The sequence below is a fragment of the Palaemon carinicauda genome, chromosome 20, assembly GCF_036898095.1.
Source record: "Palaemon carinicauda isolate YSFRI2023 chromosome 20, ASM3689809v2, whole genome shotgun sequence".
In the NCBI taxonomy this organism is placed as follows: domain Eukaryota; kingdom Metazoa; phylum Arthropoda; class Malacostraca; order Decapoda; family Palaemonidae; genus Palaemon; species Palaemon carinicauda.
Genome location: NC_090744.1, coordinates 120527570 through 120540069, shown reverse-complemented (window position 1 = coordinate 120540069; position 12500 = coordinate 120527570). Strand labels below are relative to the sequence as shown.

Sequence of the window (12500 nt, the reverse complement as noted above, 5' to 3'; positions counted from 1 at the left end):
AGATCAATCATTTACTGTTTTCTTTCTTGAAGCTTCACTGGCCGAAAGGAAGCAATGTCAATATCACGTAATCTCCTTTTGCAATTCCTTCTTTTTATGTCTTCTTCGCCTGTTTTTATTCCTCCTCCTCCTCCTCCTCCTCCTCCTCCGGAAGTCTAGGAACGTTATTGATAAATTTTTCAAGGTTAGGGAAGGCAAAATGAGATTGTCAGTTTCACACGAAGTTGTATGGGGTAAAGAAATTTCTTTAGAATTTGATTTTTTTTCGATATTTGAAGGCTTATGTAACTATTTCATCAGAAAGAGAAATGACATTCATATATATCTCTTATTACTTTTCACTTTCCATAGAAGACTCTTTAATATGTTTTTTTTTTTTTTCGTTTTACTTTTTAAACGGTCAAAAAGGATTACTGCCATCCATTTCAAATTAATTTCAGGTAATGGCTCTTTATTATTTAATTCATTTGTATACAGTATATATATATATATGTATATATATATATATATATATATATATAAAATTTTTCTGATGAAAACTATCATTTATCTAATCAACACATTCAGAAATAAACAATTTTAAAATCGTAAATTATTCACATAGTTTTTTTTATTTAATTTATGAGAAATTTAAGATGTTCATGTCTGTTTATGAATAATTGTGTGTGGATATCTTTCCAAAAATAAAAAAAAATAGAAGTTAATTAAAAGAAAAATAAACGAATCATGTAATGATGTAGATCAATGGAATGAAAGTGACAGTACTTACAATTTCATTTGCTCCGTTCCTGGTGGAAATGGCCTGGTGCTCTGTGAGAGAAAAACGACTCCGCTAGGTTACTCTCCATTTCTTTGAATTCAGAGAGTAATCTTCGAGTGCTTCTCTCTCTCTCTCTCTCTCTCTCTCTCTCTCTCTCTCTCATACTGTGTGTGTATATATATATATATATGTATATATATATAAAATATATATATACAGTATATATATATATATATATATATATGTATATATATTTATATATTCATTCCTGTCACGCTAAGCTGCAACCACTGTGAAAACAATCCCCACTGATTTTCCAAAGTAGCTTATGGTAGTTAAGAATAAACGAAGGTGTTGAATATGTGTGTGCATATCTATCTAGATATTTAGACCGTCATATTGTCGGGTCGAGTACACTATTGGTACCTATAATTCCACGTTTTGTTAAAATGCTCGGCGTGATTTTTGCTTGAGATTATTATTAATATCAAGATGGATTTAGGAAAACTCCATGAATTGTCTAAAATTCACGGATATTAAAAATTCATAAACATCTTTAAATATTCAAAAATATTTTTGAATAAATATTGATATGAATTATAGTAGTAGTTTTTCTGTGCTCATGACCTCTCTCTCTCTCTCTCTCTCTCTCTCTCTCTCTCTCTCTCTCTCTCTCTCTCTCTCTCTCTCTCTCTCTTGCCAATTTCTTTGACATCATATTTCCAAAACCCCCTTTTTTTACATCTTGTGAGAGGTAAATGGAATGTCTCTATGATTTCCAAGTTGTTTAGGATATGGTCAGAGGAAAGGTGGACAGTTTTGTGCCTTTCACACTGTTATTTCTTCTTCTTTGCTGAGGAGTGATATCTATTTTTTATATTTTCCTTCTTTATATTTCATGAGTTGATTCCTTTGTATTTTCTTTATAATTCAATTAGATTTATAAAGTGTATTGTCTTTGAATAAATAAAATTGACAAATCTCTCTCTCTCCCTCTCTCTCTCTCTCTCTCTCTCTCTCTCTCTCTCTCTCTCTCTCTCTCTCTCTCTCTCTCTCCGGGATAAACAATCAACTAACATTATAGTTTTTATTTATACAAAACTTAGGAAACGGGGTATCCTAAATTTCTTTATTTAGATTAGCAATGCATGTTAAATACCCTTTTTTGAAGCTCTCGTTATATGGACTTTGCCTATTTTAAAATGGAAGTATAACATAATTCCCGAAAAGTGGGAGACTACTGTTTGTCATCTCCTCATTGGTCACACTCGGATGATGCATGAGTTTCTGCTACACTGTTAGAAAAAACCGTAATTTTAATCGGAAATTCTCCGTAAAAATATACTGTTTTCAACCGTATTTTAGTAAAATACTGGCTACCGTAATTTGACCTTACTTTGTTATTATCCTTTACGGGTGTGTGGCCGTAATATAACTCTTTTACGTCAATATAACCATTTTTAAATCGGTAAAAATCCTGGAATAAATGTTGCCAGACTTTTTACCGTTTTTCAATACAAATTCTTAACAGTGTAGGTGGCCAACACCAACATATTACGACCACTGTTTGATATCCTTGTCAGTGAGGTCTTTATTGACTGAATACCCCAATTGTAACATATAAAGAAATAGATGTCTGTTTGAGGCTTGAGGTGAGGGATGGCAGGTTCATCCTTGCCAAGGTTCTTGGACATGATGTGTTGTATAATGCTAGCGGCATTTTTATATTTATTTTAGATGCAGGGCTTCTGAAAGCTATTCAACTTTTGTAATGAGATATTTGCTTTTATGGTTTTAATTGAATATTCTTTTATTCTATATAATAATGACTTTCGATGTCAGGATGCCAGAAAACTTCAAATCATTCATTCTTTAAAATTGGAATTTTGGCGTCACTGGGATGCAATATACCATTAGTAATAACACAGTACCTGAAAAAAGACAGTAGATGACCTACTTTACTAATTTGTTTTAATGAGGCACATTTACACCGACTCGCAGCGGTGCCCTTTTAGTTCGGAAAAGTTTCCTTCTATATGATTGGTTAGAATTATCTTGCCTAACCAATCAGCGATCAGGAAACTTTTCCGAGCTAAAAGGGCACCCATGCAATCTGCCTCACTAAAATGAATTGATTATAGAGTATAACATATATCATAACTCGGTAATCCATATTTATGTACAGCTTAATATTTCCGATGTGCTCTTTCCGTGTAGAATATTGTTCATATTCATTATTTTTTTTTTTTATGTTATTATGTCGTCATCATAATCCAAAGCTATATTCTCCACCATTTATTAACATCATTTACTTCATCTTCAAAAGCATAGCAAGTTTTTTACATGATAATTGTTTTTATTATAAATAAAGTATATCAGTCTTATCTTTGGGAATAATAACTCTTTACTCTGAAATCCAGGTTCCATGTAATAACTATTATTATTATTATTATTATTATTATTATTATTATTATTATTATTATTATTATTATTATTATTATTAAATGCTAATCTACAACCGTAGTTGGAAAAGCAGGTTCTATAAGCCCAGGGGCTCCAACAGGGAAAATAGCCCATTGAGGAAAGGAAACAAGGAAAAATAAAATATTTTAAGAACAGCAAGAACATTGAAATAAATATTTCCTATATAAAGTATAAAAACTTTAACAAAACAAGAGGAAGAGGAACTAGATAGAACAGTGTGCCTGAGTGTACCCTCAAGCAAGAGTAACTCTAACCCAAGACAATTATCTCAAGTAGGAAATGTTCTTAGGTCGCTGTCCATATAACCTTAAACCCAAACGTGAGAAAAATATCTTAATCTATTTTTTTTTATCCTTTCCAGAGCCAGTGCCATTTCGTTTTTCTTCAGTTCGCAAGGTAAATGCTCATATTTATTGATTTTTATGTTGCAAACTTATTATGGTATTGCTTTACCGAGTTACCGGCGATGTTGGATAAGTAGAGGAAATCCTTGATGGATTTAGGTTGGGTAGAAAATCCGCCTTCGACCAGTAAGGAAATAGTGACCCTGGTTAGGTTTGGTTGGGTAGGTCGGGTCGGTTTTTGTTAGGTTAAGTTGGGTTGGGTTAGGTGAAATTAGGTTGGGTTATGTTGGGTATGATTAGGTTGGGTTGGGTAGGTTACATTGGGTTTGGTTTGGATAGGTTGAGTTGGGGACGTTGGTTGGGTTTGGATAGGTTAGCTTGGGGAGGTTTTGTTAGGTTGGGTTTAGTTAGGATGGGTTTAGTTAGGTTCGTTTGGGTAAGGTGGGTAAGTTTGGTTAGGTTAGGTTTGGTTTAGTTGGGTAAGTTTGGTTGGGTTTAGTTAGGAGGGGTTTAGTTAGGTTAGTTTGGGTAAGGTGGGTAAGTTTGGTTAGGTTAGGTTTGGTTATGTTGGGTTTAGTTAGGTTAGTTTGGGTAAGGTGGGTAAGTTTGGTTAGGTTAGGTTTGGTTATGTTGGGTTTAGTTAGGAGGGGTTTAGTTAGGTTAGTTTGGTTGGGTTTAGTTAGAATGGGTTTGGTTAGGTTAGGTTAGGTTGAGTTTGGGAGGTTAGGATGCGATGGTTAGGTTTGGTTGGGGAGGTAGGGTTGTGTTGACTTTGGTTTTGTTTGGTTAGGTTGGGTTGGGTGAATTGGGTTTGGGTAGGTTAAGCTGGACTAGAAGGGGAGGTTAGGTAAGTTATTATGTGTTTTTGATAATAAGAAATTCTGTAGATAGAATTTATGTGAAATTCATATCTTGGTTAAGAATTGAAGATACAGAATGCACAAGGTCATTAGTTAGATTTAATCAATTAATTAAGCGTCCGAAGATGTCGTTTGTACAATGAGTACACGTCGTACATTTAAGGATTTGAACTTAGTCCTCTTTTTTTTTTTCTATCCTATTTTGGTAAGTGAGATTTGCGTATTATTATGTCTTATGGTTTGTGAATTTTAAGAACTCTCTATCACATGATTATAGTTTATCACATATCGGTTTTCATTAAAAGTGTCATAGAGAAATTTCCTTAAACTATCCAAACATATAGATACACAAACCAATGTAATCCTTCGATTAATCTAATTACATATGGATTTTCATTCTAGTTAATAGCTAGATTACATTAGCTTATCATGGATTTATTATAAGCCAATGTAACAAAGAGGTTTAAACGAACAATAGATAATGCAGATTAAAAGAGATTCACGCCACATATTTCCATAAAAACAGAATTGTTTTCGCTGATTATATCGGCAATGTAAACAAAAACAACATTCTGAATTAAGTGACTTTTGTCTGCATTTATTCGTGATATAATATAATAGGGTGAACTTAAATAATTTTGCCATTTTTCTTCCGGGACTATTATTATTATTACATTTAGTTGACGTTACATGAATAGGATAGAATTTGTATTACTAAAAATATCATGTATAGATTTTATAATTTTTTTTATATATCCCATCGTCAGTAGGGAGATGAGAAATACGAAATAAGTTAGAAGTTCCGAAAATTACTTAGAAAATAAAATGCTTTTATTAAACATAAATGCTTAACGATACTGGAATTATTCGATTGAATGATTTGTGGCTGGAGGAAGTTGATAATTTTTGATAATTTGATCTTAATTTCTTTTAGTGTGTGTGTGGGGGGGGGAGTATAATGAATTTAAAAAGTTTGGTGCAAGAAAAAAGAAATAAACAGGAAGAACGTTTGCTGGGGGGAAAAGAATAAGGGGAGATGAGAAGAATAGGGAAGAATAGGAGACAGTTAGTAAAGTGAAAGACCATGGAAGCAAGAGAATGCAAAAGAGGAGGGATAGAAAGAACATGAATTAATCAAAGGGGGAACCGAGAAGAGTGAAACACAGTAGCTGAAAAAGGGTTTTTTTTTTTTTTTGGGGGGGGGGATGTTACTTTATCTATTTTTATACTTTACTATGTTGATACTGCTACTGCTAGCAGTACCAGCCAAACTCGGCTGAATCCCTCGTCAGGCTGGGAGGGGCGGAGAGAGGAAAGGTCCCTTTTTGTTCATTTGTTTGATGTCGGCTATTCTCCAAAATTGGGGGGAAGTGCCTTTTTGAATAGAATAGAATAGACTATGTTGATTAACAGACTAATATTGTTCGGATGTTTCTAACAAAGTGGATTTTTTTTATTATTCATTTTTTTGTATGATCTTAAGGGGTCTGTTTTAATATTTTGATTAAACCCACCATTTTTCTGTTCATGTTTTATAATAATTCGAAGTTCATCATTTTCATGCTGTTTGTGTTTTATTCAGAATATATTGATGTCAGGATGCCAGAGAACTTCAAATCATTCAATCAATCAGATTATATTGCTTCTTAGCGTTTACTAAAAATCATTATTGTTTGGAAATGAAACATTGGCCGTGACATAAAACATTATTTTGAATAAAAATTATCTTAGGTGGAAGAATGAATTCCATATATCCAAGTTTTATGATGTTGTGTTTCATGAAGATTATATTATTTTATAGTCTTTACTCAAAGTCATTAATGTTTGGAAACGAAACATTGGCCGTGACATAAAACATTACTTTTCGTTAGAGCCAAGATTTATTCCGCTGTATTGGGGGAGAGCACATTCCTCTCTCTCTCTCTCTCTCTCTCTCTCTCTCTCTCTCTCTCTCCTCTCTCTCTCTCTCTCTCTCAAATTCCATAAACGGTTTTACATAAAATCATATGTTGGGACTACCTGACTGGAGTGCATTAAATGCCTGGCGCTGGGACCAGGGAGGTGATTCACGACCTAAGGGTCTCGGCAGAAAAGCCGCGATTTCATTTGGCTGAGATCCGCGAAAATAAAATTTGACAGAAATCGGATAAAGTTGAATTTACAACATTGCGATGAAAGGGTTTGAAATCATTTGTTGGTTTATTCCAAGGGAAATCGAACAGCTTTTCGTTAGAGCCAAGATTTATTCCACTGTATTGGGGGAAAGCACATTCCTCTCTCTCTCTCTCTCTCTCTCTCTCTCTCTCTCTCTCTCTCTCTCTCTCTCTCTCTCTCTCTCAAATTCTGACTGGTTTTCCATCAAGTGACATGTTGATTCTCTCTCTCTCTCTCTCTCTCTCTCTCTCTCTCTCTCTCTCTCCTCTCTCTCTCTCTCTCTCTCTCTCTCAAATTCCATAGATGGTTTTACATCAAATGATATGTTGGGACTACCTGATTGGAGTGCGTTAAATGCCTGGCGCTGGGACTAGGGAGATGATTCACGACCTAAGGGTCTTGGCAGAAAAGCCGCGATTTCATTTGGCTGCGATCCGCGAAAATAGAATTTGACAGAAATCTGGTAAAGTTGAATTCACAACATTGCGATGAAAGGGATTGAAATCATTTGTTGGTTTATTCCAAGGGAAATCGAACAGCTTTTCAATAGAGCCAAGATTTATTCCACTAGTGGGGGAGAGCACATTCCTATCTCTCTCTCTCTCTCTCTCTCTCTCTCTCTCTCTCTCTCTCTCCTCTCTCTCTCCTCTCTCTCTCTCTCTCTCTCTCTCTCTCTCTCTCTCTCAATTCATCAGTAATTCCCAATTTCAAAATTGAGAAATTCTGATTAGACTTTGACAAGTTACTTAGTTTTCGTTACTTAATATTGTTTTTTATGGACTCCCTGGTTAGGAAAAGTCATATTTATTTAAATACATATATATATATATATATATATATATATATATATATATATATATATATATATACATATACATATACACTTTAACGTCAAATCAGCTGGACGTGCGATGTCTCAAGATGAGTGTGTGTGTATCTATGTATGTATGTATGTATGTATGTATGTATGTATGTTTATTGGGACGTTTAATCAGGAAAATACCAACGTTGGTTAAATTTGTGATTGTTTACACAAAGAGTTCATGGTCATTGCATTGAGTTTATGGTCATACAATTGATGAAGAAATGTGTGAACAATTTTGTTTTTTAATAAAAAAAATATATTTCGCAAAATTAAAGAATTCCATAAACCCGTATCTTTTTCTGGTGTTTCATACCTCACTGAAATAAACGTTGCTTTTTTATCCCGAGTTTAAAGTGTAATAAAAATAGTGTTATTTTTCGAGCAATCGACCTTTCGGTTTTGTTATCAAATATTTCATGTTGGCCTAAAAATACTTCGGGAGTATTTCTACGTTCAGTTCATTGCAGTTGAATTAGACATTTAATTTCGTATATATCCGTGTTTGGTATCAGTGTTACGGAGACTATTCAAGTCTTTTAATTATTTGCCCGAAACTGCCTGATGCTATATGAAATTACTTGTTATCTGAGATGTCAAGTTTTTGGACTAAATGATATGAAGTGAATTTACAGCAATAGTTGTCAGGAATCTGTAAATATCTCCTGAATACGAGAGAGAGAGAGAGAGAGAGAGAGAGAGAGAGAGAGAGAGAGAGAGAGAGAGAGAGAGAGAGAGAGAGAGAGATAGAGAGTTTCTAATGGAATCCAGTGTTATTTCACATTAATTGGGAATGGAAATGAAAACAGGCATTTAACGTTCCATCCTAAGGCTAGGCATTTAAGCCACTCGTCCTCTGGCCAGGCATTTAACGTTCCATCCTAAGGCCAGGCATTTAAGCCAACCATTATAAGGCTAGGCATTTAAGCCTTTCATCCTAAGGCCAGGCATCTAAGCATTTCATTATAAGGCCAGGCTTTTAAATCATTCATCCTAAGGCCAGGAATTTAAGCCATTCATACTAAGGTTAATCATTTAAGCTAATCATTATAAGGCCAGGCATTTAAACCATTAGTCCTAAGGTCAGTATTTTAGGCTATTCATTATAAGGCCAGGCATTTAAGCCATTCATTTCAAGGCCAGGCTTTTAGCCATTAATTATAAGGCCAGGCATTTATGCCATTCATCCTAAGGCTAGGCTTTCAGGCCATTAATTATAAGGCCAGGCATTTAATGCATTCAATATAAGACTAAGCATTTAAGCTTTTCGTCGTAAGGCCAGGCATTTAAGCCTTTCATCTTAAGGCTAGGCATTTAAGCCTTTCATCCTAAGGCCAGGCTTTTAAATCATTCATCCTAAGGCCAGGCATTTAAGCCATTCATTATGAGACTAGGCATTTAAGACATTCATTATAAGGCTAGGCATTTTAGCCATTCATCCTAAGGCGAGACATTAAAGCCAATCATTTTATGGCCAAGCATTTAAGCCATTCATCCTAAGGCCAGGCATTTAAGCCATTCATTACAAGGCTAGGCATTTAAGCCTTTCATCCTAAGACCAGATATTTAAGCCATTCATTTTAAGGCTAGGCATTTAAGCCATTTATCATTGGGCTAGGCATTTAAGCCATTCATTTTTAGGCTCTGCAGTTAAGCCAAACATCATTAGGCTTGGCAAAGGTAAGCATAATTGTGCCAGGCATTTAAGCTATGCATCCTTATGCCAGGTATTTAAGGCAAGCTTCTTTATGCCAGGTATCCAAGCCAAGTATTTTTTTTGCAATACAGTTAACTCAAGCATTATCAGGCCAGGCAGTTAAGACAAGCATCCCTATGCCAGGTAGGGAAGCCGACCCTCCTAAGGCCAGGTAGTTAAGCCAAACATTTTTAGGCCAGTCAGTTAAGCCAAACATCCTTAGCTGAGGCAATTACTCAAAACTTCCTTAGGCATGGCCTCTAAGCCATAGTTCCTAAGGCAAGGCATTTAAGCCATACAACCTTAGCCCAGGCAGTTAAGCCTCGCACCCCTATACAAATCAGGTAAGCCAAACATCCCTAGTCCAGGCGTTCATGCCAAACATTTTTAGCCCAGTCACCTAGGCCCTTCTTTTTAGGCCAGCCATTTAAGCGTTTCGGTTTTTTCCGGACAGTTCAGCCACACATAGACCAGGTAGTTAAGCCAAACCTTCTTAGATAAGGCAGGTCAGCCAAACATCCTTAGGCCAGGCACTTAAGCCATACACCGTCAGACAAAGTAGTTAAGCCAAACATCCTTAGCCCTGTCAGTTGAGCCAAACATCCTTAGCCCTGTCAGTTGAGCCAAACATCCTTAGCCAAGGCAGTTAAGCTTAGCACCATTAGGCCAGGCAGTTAAGCCAAGCATTATTAGGCCAGGCAGTTAAGCCAAGCATCTTTAGGCCAGGCAGTTAAGCCAAGCATCATTAGGCCAGGCAGTTAATTCAAGCATCATCTGGCAAGGCAGATAAGCCAAGCATCATTAGGCCTTTCAGTTAAGCCAAGAATCATTTTGCCAGGCAGTTAAGCCAAGCATTATAAGGCCAGGCAGTTAAGCCAAGCAACATTAGGCCAGACAGTTAAGCCAAAAATCACTAGGCCAGGCAGTTAAGCCAAGCATCATTTTGCCAGGCAGTTAAGCCAAACATTATTAGGCCAGACAGTTAAGCCAAGCATCAATAGCCCTTGAAGTTAAGCCAAACATCATTATGCCAGGCAGTTAAGCCAAGCCTCATTAGGCCAGGCAGTTAAGCCAAGCATCATTAGGACTTGCAGTTAAGCCAAGCATCCTTAGGATAGGCAGTTATGCCTAGCATTATTAGGCCAGGCAGTTAAGCCAAGCATCATTAGACCAGTCAGTTAAGCCAATAATCACTAGACCAGGCAGTTAAGCCAAGCATTATTATGCCTGGCAGGTGAGCCAAGCATCATCAGGCTAGCCAGTTAAGCCTAGAATCCTTTGAAAAAAAAAAAAAAAGCCAGTTAAGACAAGCATCATTAGCCTGGGCAGTTAAGCCTGGCATCCTTTGAAAAAAAAAAAAAAAAAAAAACTGGCCAGGCAGTTAAGGCAAGCATCATTAGCCTAGGCAGTTAACCCTGGCATCCTTAAACCTAAAAAAAAAAAAAGATATAGGCCAGGCAGTTAAGACAAGCATCATTAGCCTAGGCAGTTAAGCCTGGCATCCTTAAACCTAAAAAAAAAAAATTATGCCAGGCAGTTTAGACAAGCATAATTATGCTAGGCAGTTAAGCCAAGCATCATTAGCCTAGGCAATTAAGCCTGGCATCCTTGAACCTAAAAAAAAAAAATTATAAAATATTCCTTTCACAAAAATAATAATACCGGTATATTCCTTTTATAAAATAAGCGACGTCGCTATGAAATAAAAAGTTTTCCTTTCACAAAATAACTTTAGAATATATTTCACAAAATAAAAATAAAATACTATTCCCTTAAAAAAGGTAAAAAATATTCTTAACACTAATTTTTTTTTAATTTTAAAAGTTGTTTGGGGTTTTTTATTTTTTATTTTTTTTTGGTTTTTTATTTTATATTTTTTTGTTTTTGTTTTTTTTCATTTTTTATGTACTTTTCTTTCTGGCTTCTTAATTATTTTTAATTTTTTCCTCCTGAGTTTGTTCGTTATGAACCTTATTTTCGCTTGTTTCCAAAACCGGAACTACGGGACCAAGGGGGGGCCCAAGAGAACTTGTCCCGTTTTGGTTTCTTCTTCTTTGGTTTCCTTACCAAAAGTTTCCTTTTAGGTCTTTCTCCTTCTTGTTTTTCTTCCTTCACAACGACTACTGTCTTGTCATCTTCTGCTGCAGCTTCACACCTTTCAACGTCACCCATTCCTTCATCTTTTATAACGTTTTCCAAATCTCTCTTCTGAAGTTTCTTCTTCAGTAAAGAGATGACATCCTTCGCTGCAGATAATTCTTTCTTCATTTGATCTTCTACGTTAGTCATTCGAACAATCTTACCGTTCAAATTTTTTTTCTCGTTTAACTTTGTTCTCCAGTTGTTCTCGAAGACCTTCGTTCTTCTTTGTAACTGTGAACACTGCCTCCTTTAGCTCATGATTTTGTACTAGAGCTTTAGAAATCTCGCCCTGCAGATCTTCTACTAGCCTTTGGTGTCCTTGGCTTCTTTTCTGATCATTAGCACGAGCCTTCATCAGCTCTTTTTCTAGTTTGATTTTCTCTAGAGCCAATTCTTTATTAAGGAAGCTTTGTTCCTTATTGGATATTTTGAGAACTTCATTCTCCGCCAGAAGGATCGATTTCAGCTCGTCATGAGCCTCGATTTCCTTCTTGGCCTTTTCCAGTTCCTCATTCAACTGAACTATTTTCATTGTGTTTTCTTCATCCAAAGTCACTTTATCTTCAAGCTCTTGTTTCAGAGCTTCCTTCTCTCTCACAAGTGCTGATTCCATCTGATTTTGGATATCATTTTTCTCCTGAGCCATTTTCAGCTGCGCTTTCAATTCTTGGATTGATTGATAGTAATCAACAAGTTGGTTTTCATGTGCTTCAATTACAGCTTGTTTATTGGCAAGTTCATTAGCCATGGTCTCATTCTTTCGCCTGAGATCTTCAATCTCGGTGTCTCCGTCAGTCTGAACTGTTACATCTGTGTTAGAGATGGGTCCAGGCTCTACCTGAACTTCTACCTCTCTGTTAGAGGTAAGAAGTCCAGGGTGTACCTGTACTTGTACATCTCTATTAGAGAGAACACTCCCTGCGCCTCCTCGCAGCAGCATCTGTTTCTCCTCGCCGGAAAGCAAAGGATCTTTCCTACTGATGACAGCTTCCGTCTCCTCAGAAACTCCGTCGAGTTCCTCCTGGTCCAAGACAGGCTCGAGTTCCTCACTCTTTTCCTCCTTGGCCCAGAATTTCCTCATCAGAAGACCACCTCCCAAAATGAGGCGTAGTCCTTCCAGTTCCAACAACCGGGGTTGCTGGTCCTGAAACCCGTCTTCGGAAGAGGGACCTCCAAGTAGATATTTCTTCCCGTACTC

At 36.3% G+C, this 12500-nt stretch overlaps 1 protein-coding gene across 1 annotated transcript in view; it reads right to left on the bottom strand.

The window, feature by feature from the left end:
- Nucleotides 1–11131: 11131 nt before the first annotated feature.
- Nucleotides 11132–12500, bottom strand: part of LOC137660110 (coiled-coil domain-containing protein 18-like) — an 18374-nt gene continuing 17005 nt past the window's right edge. The window contains exons 4-6 of the mRNA XM_068394826.1: nucleotides 11901–12323; nucleotides 11591–11819; nucleotides 11132–11436 (exon numbers count right to left, since the gene is read on the bottom strand). Coding sequence (XP_068250927.1) covers nucleotides 11132–11436; nucleotides 11591–11819; nucleotides 11901–12323 — 957 coding nt within the window. The remainder of the gene's footprint in view (nucleotides 11437–11590; nucleotides 11820–11900; nucleotides 12324–12500) is intronic.